At 35.2% G+C, this 22,576-nt stretch overlaps 1 protein-coding gene across 2 annotated transcripts in view; it reads left to right on the plus strand.

The window, feature by feature from the left end:
* LOC101681822 overlaps positions 1-22,576 on the plus strand; it is a 284,416-nt gene that overhangs the window by 19,757 nt on the left and 242,083 nt on the right. For both annotated transcript variants that reach the window (XM_045085576.1, XM_045085577.1), the window contains exon 2: positions 21,912-22,075. In XM_045085576.1, the coding sequence (XP_044941511.1) occupies positions 21,912-22,075 (164 nt within the window). The remainder of the gene's footprint in view (positions 1-21,911; positions 22,076-22,576) is intronic.

The following is a 22,576-nucleotide window of genomic DNA, read 5'->3' on the forward strand; positions in this document are numbered from 1 at the left end:
TCATTCTTTCCAATGTTGCTGTTCAGTTTTCCTGACACCATTTACTGAAGAAACATTCCTTTTCCCATTGGATATTCTTCCTTGCTTTGCCAAAGATTGACCATAGAGTTGTGGGTTCATTTTTGGGTTTCCTATTCTGTTCTGTTGGAGTGTGTCTATTTATGTGTCAGTACCAAACTGTTTTGAGGGATGCCTGGGTGGCTCAGTTGGTTAAGTGTCTGCCTTTGGCTCAGGTCATGATCCCAGGGTCCTGGGATCGAGTCTCTCATCTGGCTTCCTGCTCAGTGGGCATCCTGCTTCTCCCCCTCTGCTTGCTGCTCCCCTTGCTTGTGCTTGCTTGCTCTTTCTTGCTCTCTGACAAATAAAATCTTTTAAAAAGAACCAAAAAACAAAATACAAACTGCTTTGATTACTATGGCTTTGTAACATAACTTGAAGTCCAGGATTGTGATGCCTCCAGTATTGCTTTACTTTTTCAAGGTTGCTTTGGCTATTCAGGATCTTTTGTGGTTCCATACAAACATCAGGATTGCTTGTACTAGTTCTGTGAAAAATGCTATTGATATTTTGACAGTGATTGCATTAGAACTGTAGATTGCTTTGGGTAATATAGACATTTTAATAATATTTGTTCTTCCAGTCCTTGGGTGGGTATTGAATATCTTTCCATTTCTTTGTGTTGTCTTCAATTTCTTTCTTTAATGCTTTATATATTTCAGAGAAACAGGTATTTCTCCTCCTTGGTTAATGTTATTTTCAAGTAAAATTTTTTTGGTGTCCTTGTAAATGGAATTGTTTTCTTAATTTCTCTTTATGTTCTTCATTATTGTATAGAAATGTGTCAGATCTGTATAATGATTTGTATTGTGGGACCTTAATGAATTCATTTATTAGTTCTAGTTTTCGGTGGAGTCTTATGGGTTTTCTTTATATATTATCATGTCATAGCAAATAGTGAAAGTTTGACTTGTTTTTTTGACTGTTTCCTTTACTGTGCAGAAACTTTTAATCTTGATGAAATCCCAAAAGTTCATTTTTGCTTCTTTTGTTTCCTTTGCATTTGGAGACAGTTCTTGAAAGAAGTTGCTGTAGCTGATGTCAAAGAGGATACTGTGTATGTTCTCCTCTAGGATTTGGTAGATTCCTGCCTCACATTGAGGTCTTGTATCCATTTCGAGTTTATTTTTGTGAATGGTGTAAGAGAATAGTTGAGTTTCATTCTACTATATATAGCTGTCCAATTTTCCCAGCACCATTTATTGAAGAGACTGTCTTTTTTCCACTGTATATTTTCTCCTGCTTTGTCAAAGATTATTTGACCATAGAGTTGTGGGTCCATATCTGGGCTCTCTACTCTTTTCCACTGGTCTCTGTGTCTGTTTTGTGCCAGTACTATGCTATCTTGGTGATCAAAGCTTTGTAGGAAAGCTTGAAATCAGGCAACATGATGCCCCCAGTTTTTTTTTTTTTCCAATATTTCCTTGGCGAATCAGGGTCTTTTCTGGTTCCATACAAATTTTAGGATTGTTTGTTCTAGCTCTTTGAAAAATTCTGCTGGTATTTTGATCGAGATGGCATTGAAAGTATAGATTGCTCTGGGCAGCATAGACATATCCTTCCCATCTATGAGCATGAATGTTTTCCCAGATTTTTGTGTATTCTTCATTTTCTTTCATGAGTGTTTTGTGGTTCCTAGAGCATAGATCATTTACCTCTTTGGTTAGGTTTATTCCAAAGTATCTAATAGTTTTTGAGGCTATTGTAAATGGAATTGATTCACTAATATTTCTTCCTACAGTTTCATTGTTAGTGTATAAGAAAGCAACTGACTGATGTGCATTGAGTTTGTATCCTGCCACATTACTGAATTGCTATATGAGTTCTAGTAATTTAGGGGTGGAATCTTTTGGATTTTCCACATAAAGTGTCATGTCTCTGTGAAGAGAGAGAGTTTGACTTCTTCTTTGCCAATTTGAATCATTTTATTTCTTTTTGTTGTCTGATTGCTGTTGCTAGGGCTTCCAGTGCTATGTTGAACAATAGTGGCAAGAGTGGGCATCCTTGTCATGTTCCTGGTCTTAGGGAACAGTACTCAGCTTTTCCCCATTGAGAATGATATTTGCTGTGCATTTTTCATAGATGAATTTTATGAAATTGAGGAATGTTCCCTCTATCCCTATACTCTGAAGAGTTTTAATCAGGAAAGGATGCTGTATTTTGTCAAATGCTATTTCTGCATCAATTGAGAGGATCTTGTGGTTCTTTTCTCTTATTAATTTGTTCTGTTACATTAATTGATTTGTGAATGTTGAACCACCCTTGTAACCCAGAGATAAATCCCACCTGGTCATGCTGGATAAACCTGTTAATGTACTGCTGGATCCTATTAGCTAGGATCTTGTTGAGAATTTTGGCATCCATATTCATCAGGGATATTGGTCTGAGATTCTCCTTTTTGATGAGGTCTTTGCCTGGTTTTGGGATCAAGGTATTGCTAGCCTCACAGAAAGAGTCTGGAAGTTTTTCCTCTATTTTTTGAAACAGCTTCAGGAGAATAGGTATTTTTTCTCCTTTGAACGTTTGGTAAAATTCCCCATGGAATCTATCAGGTCCTGGGCTCCTGTTTTTTTGGAAGGTTTGTGATCACTGCTTCAATCTAATTTCTGGTTATTGGTCTATTCCTGTTGTCAATTTCTTCATGTTTCAGTCTTGGAAGTTTATAGGTTTCTAGGAAGGCATCTGTTTCTTCCAGGTTGCTTAATTTATTGGTATATGGCTGTTGATAACAGTTTCTGATTATTCTTTCTATTTCCTTGGTGTTAGTCATGATCTCTCCCCTTTCATTCATAATTTTATTAATTTGCATCTTTTCTCTTTTCTTTTAGTTAAGTCTGGCTAGTGGTTTATTGGATTTATTAATTCTTTCAAAGAATGAGCTTCTAATTTCATTGATATGTTCTGTTGTATTTCTGGTTTCTAATTCATTGACCTCTGCTCTAATCTTAATTATTTTCCTTCTCATGTGTGGGTTAGGTTTAATTTGTTGTTGGTTCTCCAGTTATTTAAGGTGTAAAGAGAGTTTGTGTATTTGTATTTTTTCTGTTTTTTTGAGTGAAGCTTGGATGGTTATGTATTTCCCCCTTAGGACCGCCTTTGCCACATCCCATAGGTTTTAGGACTGATGTCTCTTTATTCTCATTGGTTTCCATGAATTGTTTAAGTTCTTTTTTGATTTCCTGATTGACCCAAACATTCTTCAGCAGGATGGTCTTTAGCTTCCAAGTGTTTGGATTTCTTCCAAACTTTTTCTTGTGATTGAATTCCAGTTTCAAAGCATTGTGGTCTGAAAATATGCAGGGAATAATCTCAGTCTTTTGGTATCAGTTGCAACCAGGCTTGTGATCCAGTATGTGGTCTCTTCTGGAGAAAGTTCCATGGGCACTCAGGAATAATGAGTATTCTGTTATTTCAGGGTAGAATGTTCTGTATGTATCTATGAGGTCCATCTGGTCCAGTGTGTCATTGAAAACTCTTGTTTCTTTGTTGATTTTCTGCTTAGATGATCTGTCTGTTGCTGAGAGTGTAGTGTTGAGGTCTCCTACAATTAATGTATTATCATCAGTATGTCTCTATTTTGGTCAACAGTTGGCTTATGTAGTTGGCTGCTCTCATATTAGGGGCATAGATATTTACAATTGTTAGGTATTCTTGTTGGATACAGTATCCTCCTGTATCCCTCACTACAGTCTTTAGTTAAAAATCTCATTTGTCCAATATGAGAATTTCTACCCCAATTTTCTTTTGAGTTCTGTTGGCATGAAAGATGGTTCTCCATCCTTTCACTTTACACTGGATGTATCTTTAGGTTCATAATGAGTCTCTTGTAGATAGCATATTGATGGGCCCTGTCTTTTTATCCAGTCTGCAACTCTGTGCCATTTTACTGAAGCCATTCATATTGAGAGTGATTATTGAAAGATATGATTTTATTGTCATCCTGTTGCCTTTGTGGTCCTTGTTTCTATAGATTTTCTCTGTAAATTTCTGTTCTATATCACTCTTGGGATCATTCTCCTTTTATAGAATCCCCCCTTAATATTTCTTGCAGGGCCAGCTTGGTGGTACCATGTTCTTTCAGTGTTTGCTGGTCTTGGAAGCTCTTTATCTTTCCATCCATTCTAAATGATAGCCTTGCTGGATAAAGTATTCTTGGCTGCATATTCTTCTCATTTAGTGACCTGAATATGTCTTGCCAGCCCTTTCTGGCTTTCCAGGTCTCTGTCGACAGTCTTGACATTACTGATATTCCTCCCTCTGTACATAAGGAATCTATTCCCCCTAACTTCCCTTAAGATGGTTTCCTTGGTTTTAAAATTCATGAGTTCCACTATTACATATTGGGGTTTTGGTTTATTCTCCCTGATCTTGGGAGGTGTTCTCTCTGCCTGTAGGACATGAATGTTTGTTTCATTCCCCAGATTAGGGATGTTCTCAGCTAGGATTTGCTCACATATATCTTCAATTCCTCTCTCTCCACCCACTCAGGGATCCCAGTAATTCTTACATTGTAGCATTTCAGGATGTCATTTACTCCTCTAATTCTGTTTTCCTGGATACTAAGCTGTTTGTTCCAGACCTCCTCCTGATCCTTCTTTTCTATCAGTTTGTCTTCTTGATTGCTAATTCATTCTTCTGTCTCTTTTACCCTAGGTGTTAGAATATCTAGATTAGATTGGATCTCATTGATAACATTTTTAAATTCTACCAGATCAGCTCTCACTTCTGCCCTTAGAGAATCTATGTTGTCTTAATGGTTTTCTCCAACCTAGCTATTGTCTGCATAACTGTTACCCTGAAGTCTATTTCTGACATCTTGCTTATAACCCTATCTATTGGTGCTGTGGCAGAGGTCACAATCTCTGAAGTTTTCCTGTGTTGGAGGTTCTCTTCTTAGTCATTATGTTAAGGTGTGTTTGAGGGAATGTACAGTGTCCAAATTATTGACCACAACCCAAGCAAGATACACCTGTTTTATGTGGACCTTAGGGTAGTTGGCCTCTTGTTCTTTCAGCCTGTTTTCTAGGGGAGGGGCCTGCTGCACTATTACTCAGGCAACCCTGTTTGGGCAGAGTTGCCCTGCCCCCCCTTGGAGGGTGGGGGAGTGGACTCAGTGAAAACTGGTTTTGGGAGGGTTTTGTCCTTTAGTGGCTTTCTGCATCTCTTCTGAGAGTCAGAGCAGAAATGAACTTATACAAACCTCTGTCTCAGAACAACAAGTTCACAGCTTATTCTTCCTTAAACACTTCAGGCCATACTCTCTCCATTTTCATCTGTGCTGCTAAAAACCACAGTGTCCTGGGTTATTTGCTCCACAGCAGCACTCCCAGCCCTCACTTCTGGGTCCAAGCATGTCTCTGGCCTTGTGTTTCTCAAACTACCAGCTACCCCTGGTTCTCACGCATGACCCCCAGCTCCAGGTTTCAGTCTGGGATGCTGCCCTAAAGTCCTTTCGCTGATGCTTTGGGTCTGTGAGTCTGTGCCCAGGCCCCAAAACAGGAGGACTTTGAGCTCTGGCATTGCAGGATCCTACCCCCCACCTTCTGTTTATCCTCCAATATCTGCTACAGAATCACGTCTCCCTGCTTCACTTTGTACCTTGAAACCAACCACTGGGAATATTCTGTTGGTACAGATCCATAAATATCTCCTTACACCTCAGTCTGATTTTGTGGGTGTTCAGAGTGGTCTGATAGGTATCCATCTCAATTCAGGGGACTGGTTGAAATAGGGTCCCCTACTCCTCCACCATCTTGTGCTCCTCCTGTATTTATTTCTTTTAGAGAGAGAGCACAGGGAGAGAGGACGAGGGAGGGAGAGGGAGTCTGACTCCCTGCTGAGCATGAAACCTAGTATGGGGTTTGATCCCATGACCCTGAGATCATGACCTGAGCTGTAATCAGGAGTCAGATGCTTAACCAGCCAAGCCCCCCAGGCACCCCAGCTGGCATATAAATTTTCAGATGTTCTTTTATAATGTTTTGTATTTTTGTGGTGTCAGTTATTTCTCTTCTTTCATTTGTGAATTTATTTTAGTCCTTTCACTTTTTTTGATGAATGTGGCTAAAGGTTTATCAATTTTGTTGATCTTTTCGAAGAACCAGCTACTGGCTTCATTGATTTGTTCTCTTGATTTTTAATAGTTTATTTATTATTTATTTCTATTCTAATCTTTATAATTTTATTTTCATTTTTCTCTATGTACTTTTTGATTTCTTCTTTGACTTCTTAGTTGACACTTTATTGTTTAATAGCATATTATTTAACCTTCATGTATTTGTGTTCTTTCTAGATTTTTTCTTATGGTTGATTTCTAATTTCATAGCATTATTTTCAGAAAAGATGTATGGAATGACTTCAATCTTTTTAAATTTGTTTAGACTTGTCTTGTGGCCTATTATGTGATCTATACTGGAGAATGTTCTGTATACAGTTGAAAAGAATGTGTATTCTTCTGTTTTTGGATGGAATGTTACAAATATGTCTGTTAAATCCAAATGTCCCAGTGTGTCATTGAAAACCAATTCTTTCTTTATTGATTTTCTGTTTGAATGATATATCTATTGATGTATGTGGGGTGTTAAAAACCTCTACTATTATTGTATTATTATTGATTAGTTCCTTTATGTTTGTTTTTAACTATTTTATGTATTTGTTTGCTCCCATTGAGGGTGCATGAATATTTACAATTGTTATATTTTCCGGTTGGATTGTCTCCTTTATTATTATATTGTGCTTCTTTTTTGCTCGTTATAGTCCTTTTTTTGTTTGTTTGTTTACTTTGGTTTTTGTTTTGTTTTGTTTTTTGTTGAGTGAAGTTAAAGTTTATTAAGTGAAGATTAGAACAGAAAGGAAAGAACTCTCTAGAGTGAGAGGGGTCCTGAATGGGTTGCCCATATAGTCCTTGTTTTAAAGTCTACTTTGCACAATGTATTTAATGCTACCCTGGCTGTCCTGTGACATTGTTTTGTATAATAAATGTTTCTCTGTCCTGTCATTTTAAATCTTCATGTGTCTTTAGGTCAGAAATCAGTTTCTTGTAGGCAGCATATAGATGGGTCTCATTTTCTTTTTTATCTAATCTGTCACCCTATGCTTCTGGTTGGAGCATTAAATCCATTTACAGAATATTTACTGATTGATAGGTATGTATTTATTGCCATTTTGTTGCTTGTTTTACAGTTGTTTTTGTAGTTTTTCTCTGATCCTTCTTTTGCTCTTTTTTGTGATTTGCTGGCTTTGTTTAGTGATATACTTGGGTTCTCTCTCTCTCTCTCTCTCTCTCTCTTTTTTTTTTTTTTAGTTTTTGCTTGCCTATTACTGTTTTTTGACTTGTGCTTATCATTATGTTTGTATATATCATCTTGTGTGTATAACAGTTTATATTAAGTTGATGGTCACTTAAGTTTAAACTTTTTTTTTTACTCCTCTCCGCTCCCCCCGTGTTTTAGGTATATGGTGTTATATTTTACATACTTTTATTTTGTGAATTCCTTGACTGATTTTTACAGGTGTACTTACTTTTATTCCTTTTGTATTTCCTACTTTTCCTACTCTTACTTATGATAATTCCTTTCTACTCAGTGAGTCCCCTTAATATTTCTTGTATGGGTAGTTTAATTTTCATTAACTCCTTTAGCTTTTGTTTGTCTAAAAAACTCTCTCTCTCTATTCTGAATGATAGCCTTTCCAAACAGAGTATTTTTGCCTGCAGGTATTTTCCTTTCAGCACTTTGAATATGTCATGCCACTTTATTCTGGCTTGCAGTGTTTCTGCTAAGAAATCTACTGATAGACTTATGGGGTTTTCTTTGTATGTAACTGTTTTCTTTTCTCTTTTGAGTTTTAAAATTCTTTATCATTTCTTTTTACCACTGGCATAAGTTTGTTAAGTAGTGAATGTGGGCACCATGCTGGTTCCCACAGGTAGCCATGTGTGTATGCTCATAGCCAGGGGAGAGAAATAGCATGTGCCAGCTCCTTTGTTCTTCAGAGGGTTATCCTGATATCCTGCCACTCTGGGACATGTTCTGGGATGAATAAATAGATCTTCCTCCTGTATGCCCCATGTGTTTTTTAAACTGTTGCAGAGATACTGTATCTCTGCTGGCTACTTGCCATGTTGTCTTTTTAAGGGTGAGGACCCAGCAGTCTATTGCTCTCTGGGCTGTTTTGAAACAACCTACTGATTTTTTAAATTCCAGGCTTTAAGTCCCTCTGGTGGTAAGAACTCGTGAAATTCTGCTCCTCTTGCTTTCAAAGCCGAATATTATGGAGATTCATCTTCCCCATGCAGGCTCCCCAGTGTGACAGCCTGTTTCTTGTCCTTCTCTGTGCTGGTTGCTCCCTCCCCCTACCCTAAGGACAACTGTGTTCTGTTTTGCTCCCTACTGCATCTCTTTCCTTCTGAACCCCTTCATTGTAGCCTCTTCTCTACTTTAATTGTAGAGTTTTTTCTGGCAGTCTTCAGTTCTTTATTCTAGGTTATTTACACTGATGTGAGTGTTATCTAGTTGTATTGGTTGGATGAGATGAGCTCAGGGTCCTCTTACTCTCCATCTTTACAGCATTCTGAAGTGTTGTTTAATGATTGTCTGAAAGCTGTAACCCCTCATCCTACCAAAAACAAAAGTCAAAATTCAATGTTCAAATTCTTATAACTCCTACAGTTCAGGCTATTTTGGCTGGGGGGAGGTTAAGAGTTATATGGTTGAATGATAGGGTGAATATTTTGTTTAGTTTTACTTTTTTCTGGAGAAGGACAGGTGGAAGGAAGAAAGATTACAAAGTTTCCATTTTAGGTGGGGGATTATCCATAGATTCCTTGAAGATGGTATTTTCCTTACCTTCTTTTTTCCCCAATCCTCAGCATCATTGTCATCTAACTATTCAGTCAGACTTTACTGAAAGGAATCTGGGATGGAATAGAAATTAAGATGGAGATCAATAAAGTAGATTCAGTTTTTAATTCTTCTATTTATTAATGATTTCTATTGAACTATTTATGGGGTTATTCAATTATGTTGTATCTCCTTGCTATCCATCCTATTCTATCATCAGTAATAATGACACTACAAGCTACAAGTTCACTGCTTGTTTAGTATCATTCACTGTGCTAAGATCATTTTACTTCCATTATCTTAAAACTAACAACAACTTTTAGCATGATACTATCATCACTTTAATTTTAAACATTAGGAAGTTGGGATTTAGAAAGATGAATTTACTTGCCTGAAATCATGAAACTAGTAAATATCAGGGCCTGGATTTGATATGAGGCAGCTTGGTTTTAGTGTTCTTACTCAGACTAATGTATATACTGATTGATCCAGGACCATCAAGCACAATGATCAAAAAAAGAAATTTTGAGGTGTTTTAAGGTACAAAAACATTCTTCTATTATAGTACTTGGACAGGATCCACGGAGAGAAAGAACTACATTTGTGATTGTGAAAAGTGAGTGATTATATACTTTTAAATTTATGGAGGGGGCAGATAGAGATAATATAAGTTTCTCAGGAATTTCTGAATGCTAAAAGTAAGGTCTATGAAACCTTGGAGGTCTAGTTATTGTCAAGATAGGGTCCCTTTTAGTCTATAATGAAACATCAACAGTAAGGCATCCATGACTTGTTGGAAGAATGTCACGCTCTGAATGTCTTAGGTATTTATGAGTGGGCTATAATCTACTTTTAGCTGCATTTCTTTTGCCTTTTTTCTCATTATATACCACTTGTATTATGTATTATATGGATTATGCATATAAATACACACACTCACACATACACACAGAGAATGTTATGACCTAGATATTTTGTATGTGTCCTATCATAAGTTGAAATCCCATTTTCAATTTTTGAATAATTTGTATTGTATTTGGTGTGCTTTAAAAATAAAGCCCATGCATACTCCATTGACTATTTCAAACAGTGAAGTATAAGATAGACCTGATTGCTATCCTAGCCTGTAGTAATTTTTCCAGTTGTGTTCAGGAAGCACCATTTTATCTCATATCAGTTGCATTACTGGTTTAAAAAAAAGTTGAAAAGACTGAATTTTGAAATAGTGATAGAAGTATTTTAACTCCAGATACAGTTTTAATGTTTCCCTTGGGAAATTTTGTTTTGTTTTGTTTTGTTTCACAATTGGCTTTTTATTTATTTATTTTTTAATGTTTTCAATTTATTTATTTTCAGAAAAACAGTATTCATTATTTTTTCACCACACCCAGTGCTCCATGCAATCCATGCCCTCTATAATACCCACCACCTGGTACCCCAACCTCCCACCCCCCCGCCACTTCAAACCCCTCAGATTGTTTTGCAGAGTCCATAGTCTCTCATGATTCACCTCCCATTCCAATTTACCCCAACTCTTTTCTCCTCTCTAACACCCCTTGTCCTCCATGATATTTGTTATGCTCCACAAATAAGTGAAACTATACGATAATTGACTCTCTCTGCTTGACTGATTTCACTCAGCATAATCTCTTCCAGTCCCGTCCATGTTGCTACAAAAGTTGGGTATTCATCCTTTCTGATGGAGGCATAATACTCCATAGTGTATATGGACCACATCTTCCTTATCCATTCGTCCGTTGAAGGGCATCTTGGTTCTTTCCATAGTTTGGCGACCGTGGCCATTGCTGCTATAAACATTGGGGTACAGATGGCCCTTCTTTTCATGACATCTGTATCCTTGAGGTAAATACCCAGGAGTGCAATTGCAGGGTCATATGGAAGCTCTATTTTTAATTTCTTGAAGAATCTCCACACTGTTCTCCAAAGAGGCTTTACCAACTTGCATTCCCACCAACAGTGGAAGAGGGTTCCCCTTTCTCCACATCCTCTCCAACACATGTTTTTTCCTGTTTGTTAATTTTGGCCATTCTAACTGGTGTGAGGTGATATCTCAATATGGTTTTAATTTGAATCTCCCTGAGAGCTAATGATGATGAACATTTTTTCATGTGACTGATAGTCATCTGTATGTCTTGATTGGAGAAGTGTCTGTTCATATCTTCTGCCCATTTTTTGATATGTTTGCCTGTTTCGTGTGTGTTGAGTTTGAGGAGTTCATTATAGATCCTGGATATCAACCTTTTGTCTGTACTGTCATTTGCAAATATCTTCTCCCATTCCGTGGGTTGCCTCTTTGTTTTGTTGACTGTTTCCTTTGCTGTGCAGAAGCTTTTGATTTTGATGAAGTCCCAAAAGTTTATTTTCGCTTTTGTTTCCTTTGCCTTTGGAGACATATCTTGAAAGAAGTTGCTGTGGCTGATAGTGAAGAGATTACTGCCTATGTTCTCCTCTAGGATTCTGATGGATTCCTGTCTCACGTTGAGGTCTTTTATCCATTTTGAGTTTATCATTGTGTATGGTGTAAGAGAATGGTCGAGTTTCATTCTTCTACATATAGCTGTCCAATTTTCCCAGCACCATTTATTGAAGAGACTGTCTCTTATCCACTGTATATTTTTTCTTGTTTTGTCGAAGATTTATTGACCATAGAGTTGAGGGTCCATATCTGGGCTCTCTACTCTGTTCCACTGGTCTATGTGTCTGTTTTTATGCCAGTACCATGCTGTCTTGGTGATCACAGCTTTGTAATAAAGCTTGAAATCAGGTAACGTGATGCCCCCAGCTTTATTTTCGTTTTTCAACATTCCCTTAGCAATTCAGGGTCTCTTCTGATTCCATACAAATTTTTGGATTATTTGCTCCAGTTCTTTGAAGAATACCGGTGGAATTTTGATCGGAATGGCATTAAAAGTATAGATTGCTCTAGGCAGTATAGACATTTTTACAATGTTTATTCTTCCAATCCAAGAGCATGGAATGGTCTTCCATCTTTTTGTGTCTTCTTCAATTTCTTTCATGAGTGTTCTGTAGTTCCTCGAGAACAGATTTTGTTTTTTTGTAAATGTAAATATAAAATGTAAAAAATGTGAAAAAGAACTGATTTTTTAATATAATTATCTGTTTTGTGTGGGTTGAGTTTGAGGAGTTCATTATAGATCCTGGAAATCAACCTTTAGTCTGTACTGTCATTTGCAAATATCTTCTCCCATTCCGTGGGTTGCCTCTTTGTTTTCTTGGCTGTTTCCTTTGCTGTGCAGAAGCTTTTGATTTTGATGAAGTCCCAAAAGTTTATTTTCGCTTTTGTTTCCTTTGCCTTTGGAGACATATCTTGAAAGAAGTTGCTGTGGCTGATATCAAAGAGGTTACTGCCTATGTTCTCCTCTAGGATTCTGATGGATTCCTGTCTCACGTTGAGGTCTTTTATCCACTTTGAGTTTATCTTTGTGTACGGTGTAAGAGAATGGTCGAGTTTCATTCTTCTACATATAGCTGTCCAGTTTTCCCAGCACCATTTATTGAAGAGACTGTCCTTTTTCCACTGTATATTTTTTCCTGTTTTGTCGAAGATTAATTGACTATAGAGTTGAAGGTCCATATCTGGCTCTCTACTCTGTTCCACTGGTCTATGTGTCTGTTTTTATGCCAGTACCATGCTGTCTTGGTGATCACAGCTTTGTAGTAGAGCTTGAAATCAGGTAACGTGATGCCCCCAGTTTTATTTTTGTTTTTCAACATTTCCTTAGCGATTTGGGGTCTCTTCTGATTCCATACAAATTTTTAGATTATCAAAAAATTGGCAGAAGATATGAACAGACACTTCTCCAATGAAGACATACAAATGGCTACCAGACACATGAAAAAATGTTCATCATCACTAGCCATCAGGGAGATTCAAATTAAAACCACATTGAGATGTCACCTTACATCATTTAGAATAGCCAAAATTAGCAAGACAGGAAAAACATGTTTTGGAGAGGATGTGAAGAAAGGGGAACCCTCTTACACTGTTGGTGGGAATGCAAGTTGGTAAAGCCTCTTTGGAGAACAGTGTGGAGATTCCTCAAGAAATTAAAAATAGAGTTTCCCTATGACCCTGCAATTTCACTCCTGGGTATTTACCCCAAAGATACAGATGTAGTGAAAAGAAGTTCCATCTGTACGGTAATGTTTATAGCAGCAATTACCATGGTCGCCAAACTGTGGAAAGAAACAAGATGCCCTTCAATGGACGAATGGATAAGGAAGATGTGGTCCATATACACTATGGAGTATTATGCCTCCATCAGAAAGGTTGAATACCCAACTTTTGTAGCAACATGGACGGGACTGGAAGAGATCATGCTGAGTGAAATCAGTCAAGCAGAGAGAGTCAATTATCGTATAGTTTCACTTATTTGTGGAGCATAACAAATAGCATGGAGGACAAGGGGAGTTAGAGAGGAGAAGGGAGTTGGGGAACTTGGAAGGGGAGGTGAACCATGAGAGACTATGGACTCTGAAAAACACACTGAGGGTTTTGAATGGGAGAGGGGTGGGAGGTTGGGGGAAAGAGGTGGTGGGTACTAGCGAGGGCACGGATTACATGGAGTACTGGGTGTGGTGCAAAAATAATGAATACTGTTATGCTGAAAATAAATTTAAAAAAAGAACTGATTTTTTAGTTTTTTTTTTTAAAATATTCAGATGTTTAAAAAAAATCTGTGGGGGTGCCTGGGTAGCTCAGTCAGCTACACATTGGTCTTTTAATTTCAGTTCAGGTCATGATCTCAGGGTTGTGAGATTGAGCCCTGCATCAGGGTCTTTGCTGGATGTGGAGTGTGTTTAAGGTTATATCTCTCTCTCCCAACATTGTCTCTCTCTAAAAAGAAAAGAACAGGAAGGGAAGAGAATAAAATAAAAAAGGAAAAACGTCCTATGAGGATCTCTAGCTAGGTACAATTAAAATAATCTAATTTCAGGTGTCAAGTAAATTAAGGGCCATGAATAAACCTCATTCTGAATACCTTCAAACAAGTAACAGTGGGTTTCTCCCCTGAGATTCATCCACTTTGTAGATCTATTTCAGTTATTTTATTTTTTTAAAGGTTATTTATTTGTTTATTTCAGTGAGAGAGAGAGTATGAGGTGGGGAGGAGCAGCTGATGAGGGAGAGAAACAAGTAGACTCAGAACAAAGTGCAGAGCCAGACAAGGGGCTTGATCTCATCACCCTGAGATCAGTTCTGAACTGAAACCACGAGTTGGATCCTTAACTGACTGTGCCACCCAGGAGACTTCCTTCAGTTATCTTAGATATTGTATCTTCATACATGATTTTTACCAGTATCAATATAAGGAAATATATCAGTTTATCATTGTTAGATTTATTTAAAACTTTAACACCTGCATTTTTAGAATGTGTTTACATATTGTTCCTATTTTTAAACTTCCCTCTAAGTTTATTATTTTTGGACTAGTTTATCATTTTGTCTTTTTTTAAGTAGAAAACAAGTGAGCCTTAGGAATTTGTTAATGAAAGTATTTTCTCATTGTAATACCCTGTGTTTCTATGACAAAAAATGTAATTATATAATGCCTCAAATGTGTTAAACATTAAAGTAGTATAGGACATGTATAAGCTGAAATTTTGAGTGGCAGTGTACAACTCAGCAGCTGATAGCTGAAAGGTATTAGAAAGTTCCCAAAACAAGATTTTCTTATTTCACAATTTTATCTGAGATCTGTTTTGTAAATAACTCATGTTGAGGCAAAAAGGTATTCTCTAAGATAACAAAATGAGATCTCAACAGTTATTTTTTAATCGTAGCTTTTTCAAAGTTTAATATTTTGGGTTTCATGACATATTTGTGTAAATATTTAAAATCAACCTCCCTACTCCCACCTCATCATTTGACATTGATAATTGTTGTAGTGTCCTTAGAAACATCTTTATTACATGTTCTTGCAGACTTCATTACATGCATTACAAAATGTATATATCAATCACTTATAATACACTCTTCTCTAAGTAGTATGCAGGCAGTGTTCTTCCAAACATCTTCATTAGAAGTGTTCTTACACGCCACTCTACATGGATTACAGAATATTTATAGCTTCCATTCACTGACAAAAGATTGGTCTCTATATAGTAAGCAAGTACCATTCTTAGAAACATCTTTATTAGAAGTGTTCTTTAATACTTCACTACACACATTGAAGAATGTATAGATATCATTTACTGATATCTCAAAGTATATGCAAGTAGCAGAATTTTATCATTTAAGTAACAACACAAGCCACTTAAAAATTAAGAAATAGACTTGTCACAAAATGCACATGCATACATACACACAAAAAATTAATATATCCCCTTGGAATTCCAAATGTATATAACATGTATATGCATTTACTTTAGATTATCTATGTTCATAGTCTCATTAAAGAAGAAAACATTGAAAACTAACTTTGTGTATAATTTCAAAAACCATTTTATTTTTAAAATATTTTATTTGAGAGAGAGAGAGCAAACACAAGAAGGCAGCAGCAGGCAGAGGGAGAGGGAGAGGGAGAAGTAAGATCCCCACTGAACAGAGAGCCCAACAATGTGGGGCTTCACCCCGGGACCCTGACACTTCAGGTCATGACCTGACCTGACCTGACCTGAAGGCAGACACTTAACTGACTTAGTCACCCAGGTGCCTTCAAATACCATTTTAAATATAGTTCTTAGTATTTAGGTAGAGTTTTACTATAGCTTGTACTCATTAAGCTTTATAATTTTTTACCATTGTTTTCAAGCTGTTTATTCCTACAATCTTCTTACTATATTTTAAATTGAGTTCTGTTGGATCTATTGAGCATATTTCTTATGTTTGACTACTCTATAACATCAAATCAAAGTGATAGTTTTCCATTGGTGCCAAGTTTGTTTTGCACCTTTGAAATTCCTGGCTTTTTGGAATCTAATTTTGTAGCTTGCTTATAGTAGTATTTCTAGATTCCATCACTTATGGTTTTTATGACTTGGTAATGTGAAGAAGCTTTCAGTTAAAATGCTAACAATCGTCTGTTGCTTGAAAATCAGCAAATGAAGAGTTTTAAAATACATTTGGTGTCTTTTTGGCCTCTCTTTTCTTTCAAGTATAGACCAGTTCCTTATAAAATATAAATAGATAAAATTTTAATTGTTGAGTTTCAGAAAATTTTAAATACTTTTGGCTTTAGAAGCATCTCTTTAAATTTCAGTTGTGGTATTGGTTTAAATAATTTTATTAGCCAATTTCTGACTCCTATAACTTGGCAATATGTGGATTTTTTTCTGAATTTTCTTCAGTATTTTTTATATTTATCTCTTTTAGATAAAGTCATAGCACATGCAAATAAGAAACCAAATTAAACTCAAAGAAGTATTGTATTAACTTATATACAGTATGGTGGATTTTAAGAACATAAAAGAATTGATTGGTGAGGCTGAATTACATGCTGTGTATAGTGTTAGGAAATACTAGATTGCAGTTTTATTGTGCAGGATATGTGTATGTAAAAACATTGTCCCTTTCTCAAATTCATTCTAATCTCTCATCTCTTTGTTTAACTAATGCCTACAATATTTCTCATTTACTTAACTCGGGGCATAGTTCTTTTAGTGTGAGATATATGACATTAACATTTTTGTGTGTTTTTCTTTAGTTGCATAAAACAAAATTGTAAGCTCTTTAAGTGTAGAGATTGTGTTGTGTTTCTTCCCGTCTCCCACAATTTCTAACAATTACTGTGCATACAGTAATTTATTAAATATTTATTAAATATTTTCTGGGGCAAGTGGGTGGTTCAGTGGGTTAAGGCCTCTGCTTTTGGCTCGGGTCGTGGTCTCAGGGTCCTGGGATCGAGCCCTGCATCGGGCTCTCTGCTTGGTGGGGAGCCTGCTTCCTCCTCTTTCTCTGCCTGCCTCTCTGCCTACTTGTGATCTCTCTCTCTCTCTGTCAAATAAATAGATTAAAAAAATATTTTTTCAGAAAATATATGAGTGAGATTAAGGAATGATGAGCTGTACATATAGATTGTGGTCTTTCCAAAAATTCACTGATGTAGATAGCTGGCTTCACTTAGATTACTCTAAGACTGTGATCAGCTGTCTCTTACATCTTTAAGCATGCCATTTTGGATTATTTTATGGGTGTCATAGAAGCCATTTCCAGTCTTAGGCCATCTCAATTAGTATGACAAGTAGCAAAACATAGTGATTAAGAGCATGAGATCTGCAGTTAAACTTCTTAGATTTAAATCCTGACTCAGCCACTTACTAACTGTGTGTTCTTCATTAAGTGACTTACCTCTCCTTAAGTCAGTTTTTACATCTGTAAAGTGGATATAATAGTTGTTTCTATGTCATAGAGTTGTTGTGAGAATGGAGTTAACATATAAAAAGTGCTTAGAATACTGGCAAATATTAGATACTATTATTACAGTGGGCCTTGCAACTTCTTAAACTAAAGAAAAAAGCTCCAGTTATTTTTATTTATAAACAAAATACAAAGGCTAATCTTGATGGCTTATGTCAATCCCCGTACATATACAGGTGGGGTCATGACTGTATAAATTACTGATATATTTGGGAAAATGTAAAATTTATATAAGCACATGCATGTACATACTCAGACATATACACATTTAAGAATAATACTGTGACTCAAACTTGTAAATCAATATTGTTAATATCAAGCTCTGATGGGACAAAATGACAAGAGATAAAAATAGGGTAGGTGTGGATGTGTATGCCATAAAAATCAATTTGAAAGTCACAGATTTTCAGATTGATAGCTTAGTATTCAATCATAAAACTTATCCTTGGCAATAATTTGGATATCACCATCATGAATGTGTGAAAGTATATTAAAATAGAGATAGTTTTACAAACCTGGAAGACTGTGTGCCAGATATTGAGAATGAGATTTCTGTTTTTCATTGATGGTATCGCTTTGAGGGCATGCCAATTGTGGAATTTTAATCAATTTTTAGGCTTGCTAGGTGTCTCCTTGGATTGTTTTGCATTATGACATTTAGCTACTTCTGTCTTTATGCTTCCTTAAAGAAGCATGACCATGTCTCTGATTAGCAAGCTTTTCATGCCTATAACCTGATATATATTAATCATACCAATTTGTTAATTATGACATTAATGACTTAAAAGGCCGATGTTTAAATGAAAGCAAAATGTTATGTATGGATTCCATCAAAAATCCCTCAATCAAAGCAGGCAGGCTATTTGTTGGTGAAGCCATAGAACTGGTTTCAGGTCCATATTTATTATCTGGTCCATATACTTTCTAAGGAAGTTTTAATAAAAAGGTTTATAAAAACAAAGGCAGAGAAACCAAGCTCAAATAACTAACACTTACTATATCAGATACTCAATCATCTTTAGAGACTAAGTTGTTTTAATTAATTATATTTGTATACATCACAATTCTTTAATTTAGTTCTATAGTCTTATTGACAATATATTAGATTTTAGTGCAAGTATCTGTTGCAGTTTATAAAACAGAATGTGGCCCTGGGCTGTGTGAAATAGTCAAGGCATTATTATTCATTCACCATACACACATGAAGAGTAAAGATAAAATCCTGTTAAGTCATTCAACATTTAAATATATTTCCTGAGTAAAGTTTCAGGTACATATGAGCATCATCCATAAGACTTTTATACATCATCCTACTGGATAAAAATATATATAATTTTCTCCTAGCCAATTCCTAGCATAAAAACTGACCCATACAAATCTGCTTATTTTTTAAAATCATATTTAGCAAATGTAACAAGTACTGTAAACTAATAAGAAGAGTACCTTTAGAAATTTAGCTTTCAAATTTATTTTGACATAGCTACACAGCTTCACCAAATAGCCAAAGCAAACTTTGAAAAACAAAAACAAAGCTGGAGGTATCACAATTGCGGAATTCAAGTTATATTACAAAGCTGTTGTGATCAAAAGAGTATAGTATTGGCACAAAAAATAGACACATATATCAATGGAATAGAATAGAAAACCCAGAAATTAACCAACTAATATATGATAAATTAATCTTCAACAAGGCAGGAAACAATATCCAGTGGGAAGAAGAAGATTTCTTCTCTTTTTTTTTACTTTTAGCCATTCATATAATATGTACTCTCATAAATTAAATACTTGATTCTCTTTACCTAATGAAAGGACATTATAAACTTGAAAAATAAGTAGAGAGAAATACACCCAAGTTTAGGTTGATACTTTGTAACTCTCTGAATAACATTACTGGTTATTTTATAGCATGGAGCAGAGAAGTATTCTCTATTATAAAGCTCCAAGGGAGGGAAGTGGGAAATCTGAATAAATAAACTGATAGAAGTTGAGTTATTCTAGGTGGCTTTACTTTTTAAATTTGTGAATGCAATGAGAAACTACTAATTTATGAGTAATCAAGAATAAGGCCATTTTAAATATGTGGGATTAAGAATTATAAAAATTTAAAATAGGGGCACCTGGGTGGCTCGGTCGGTTGAGCAACTGCCTTTGGCCCAGGTCATGATCCCAGGGTCCTGGGATCGAGTCCTGCATCGGGCTCCCTACTCCACAGAGAGTCTGCTTCTCCCTCTGCCTCTGCCATTCTCTTTCTGACTATCATTAATAAATAAATAAAATCTTATAAAAATATTTAAAATAAAAGAAATATAGTTTTACAGCTTTAAGGGCAGATTATAATAAGAATGTAACCAACAAGAACAACAACCAAAAAAACCTGATTAAAAAATGGGCAGAAAAAAACTTAAAAAAATAAATAAAAATGGGCAGAGGACCTGAATAATTATTTTTCTAACAAAGACATCAGGTGGCCAACACACACATGAAAACATGCTCAACACCACTAATCACAGAAATGCAAATCGAAACCACAGTGAAATATCACCTCACACCTATAAAATGACTAAAATCAAGAAGACAAAAAACATCAAGTGTTGGTGAAGATATGGAGAAAAAGGAACTCTTGTGCATTGTTGGCAGGAATGTAAATTGGTACAGCCACTATGGGAAACAGTATAGAGGGTCCTCAAAAAACTAAAAATAGAAATGCTATATGATCCAATAACTCCACTATTGGATATTTATGCACCCCTGTGTTTATTGAAGCATTCCTTACAATAGCTAAGACATGGAAGCAACTTAAGTGTCCATCAATAGATGAATGGATAAGGAAGATGCAGTAGGAATAAATATATATAATATAGGTAATGTGGTATATTATGTATTATATGTATTATGTCATATAATGTATAGGATGGATAAGAAAAATGTATATGTATATATATGTGTATATATGTTGATGTGTATTTACACATACATATGTGTATAATAAGTATAATGGAATATTACATAGCCATAAAAAGATGAGACAGTGCTGTTTGAGACAACATGGATGGACCTAGAGGGTATTATGCCAAGTGAAATAAGTCAGACTGAGAAAGACAAATACCATATGATTTCACCCATGGAATTTAAAAGAAAATGAATAAAGAAACAAAGAACAGAGTCAGAACTATAACTACAGAGAAAAAAAAATTGATGGTTGCTAGAGGGGAAGGGTGTGGAGGTGTTGGATAAGGTGCGTGAAGAGAAGGAGATACAGGCCTCCAGTTAAGGAATGAATAAGTCATGAAAATAAACAAAGCATGTGAAATACAGTCAGTGATATTGTAATAGTGATGTAATGGGACAGATGATATCTGTACTTGTGGTGAACCTAGCAAAATATATAAACTTGTCAAATTACTAAGTTGTACAACAGAAACTAATGTAACTTTGTGTGTCAAATTTACTCAAATGAAAATAAATAAATAAAAAGAAACAAATTTAATAGCAGTCATTAATAGGCCTTGTTTTAATAAATAAGAATACAATATTATTTAATTAACATATAAGTACAATGAAGTATATATTTGCAAAGTACTTGATAAGTTTGAAAAGCAGTATTTAAGTATTCCTCATGAAATATTTATATTATCTAATTATCAAATTATCTAAAGATATTATAAAGGTAAACATTCTCCTAAGTTAATTATTTTTGAAAAAACAAAGTAATGGGATCTATATTAATCAACTTATAACATTAGTTTCCAGGATTTTAGCCACACTCACTTTCACAGGGAATTTCAACATCAAATTTCAAACAAATAATAAGTTAAGTTTTGACCATTTCCAATCTACTCCTACTCTTATTATGTATAACCAAAAAAGAATGATAATTTATTTAGTCTTCTGAGACCTTTAGTTATCATAGCTCTACCTACGTTTATGTCAGATTATTTTAATTTTTCACCATCATGTAATATATCGTGTTAGTTTTGGATTCTCTAATTACTTATTTCTAAATAAAGCTAAAGATATGGCAGAAGTTCACTAAAATATATATCTGAATATTTTTAGTTTTTTTCTATTTTAATTATAGTTATGAAGCAGTTTATCCAAGAGATTGTACCCACCCAAAATAGTCCACATATATTAATTATATAGATTCTTAATTGATAAAATTCCAAATGTGAAAGCAATCACAAATCAAAAAGCACATTTTATCTCAGTTCAATTAAGTCCATCTTAGATATTATTATAACATTGTAAATATTCTTTCAGTTATAATCTGTGACTTTAACTGGGTCTCTTATTAATTAAATTTTATACTTATAACAATATTTAATTAATTTATTAATTAAATTTTGTACTTAAGCATTACTGTAAGCATCTACAAAAATTTGTCTTCCTAAGCCTAACTACAGATACTGTACTTAAGGTGGACTTCTGGAATGAAAACAGTAAGTAGCTCATTGATAATGATAAAAATCCACAAGTAATTGTGTTTCTAAAATAATTTATTTTATTTTATTTTCACAAGTAATTCTATACTATAGAAACATATAGTTATCTTTACAAGGAGGTACAGACTTTATATTCCTTGAAATCTCCTATACCTCTTTTATCTTTTTCAGGATTGGATTGTACTTTTCCAGTCTATGGAGAAAATTTTGAAAGAGCAGAAATCAATGGAGAAAAACTACTTACTATCACCCGGCAACAACTTAGTGATCTTGGCATAACCCGGACTGACCACCAGGACATCATATTGAAAGCAGTTGCTAATATTTGTGAAAAGGTGAGTATAACACTGTTCTATATTGCCTTTATTTCTAAATAACTAGTAATAATTGAAGATTGTGCTTCTGTCTGCTACTATATTCTCTACAGTGAATTGCAGTTTTTTGTCTTTCAACTCAAAAGTACTTATGATTGATATGGTTTTTCATTACTCTACTTAAAAATTATGTGGGCCTTTCTTAATCCTTTATTTGAATCATGGCACTGTCTGAAGTGATTGTTGTTTCTTGTCCATCAATCCTGGGAAAAGTCAAGGATATTCTGCCTAAACTCAAGGGTATTCTGCTTCCCAGAATTGAAAGTCAGACATGGAGATTCTAGGAAATAAATGTACAAAGTTTTATAAGATCAAAGGATTGAGAAGACTGCTCTATCTACCGTGGCTCAAAATGAATTGCAGAATGGTAAGGGGTTATCAGGGCCAGACACAATATTCTAGACAGATGTCTCTGCATCTAGAAATAGAATTGTCATTTTATATAATAGCTAAGTGAACCCA

Source organism: Mustela putorius, unplaced genomic scaffold (assembly GCF_011764305.1).
Source record: "Mustela putorius furo isolate JIRA1106 unplaced genomic scaffold, ASM1176430v1.1 tig00000870_pilon_pilon_pilon, whole genome shotgun sequence".
NCBI classification, from domain to species: domain Eukaryota; kingdom Metazoa; phylum Chordata; class Mammalia; order Carnivora; family Mustelidae; genus Mustela; species Mustela putorius.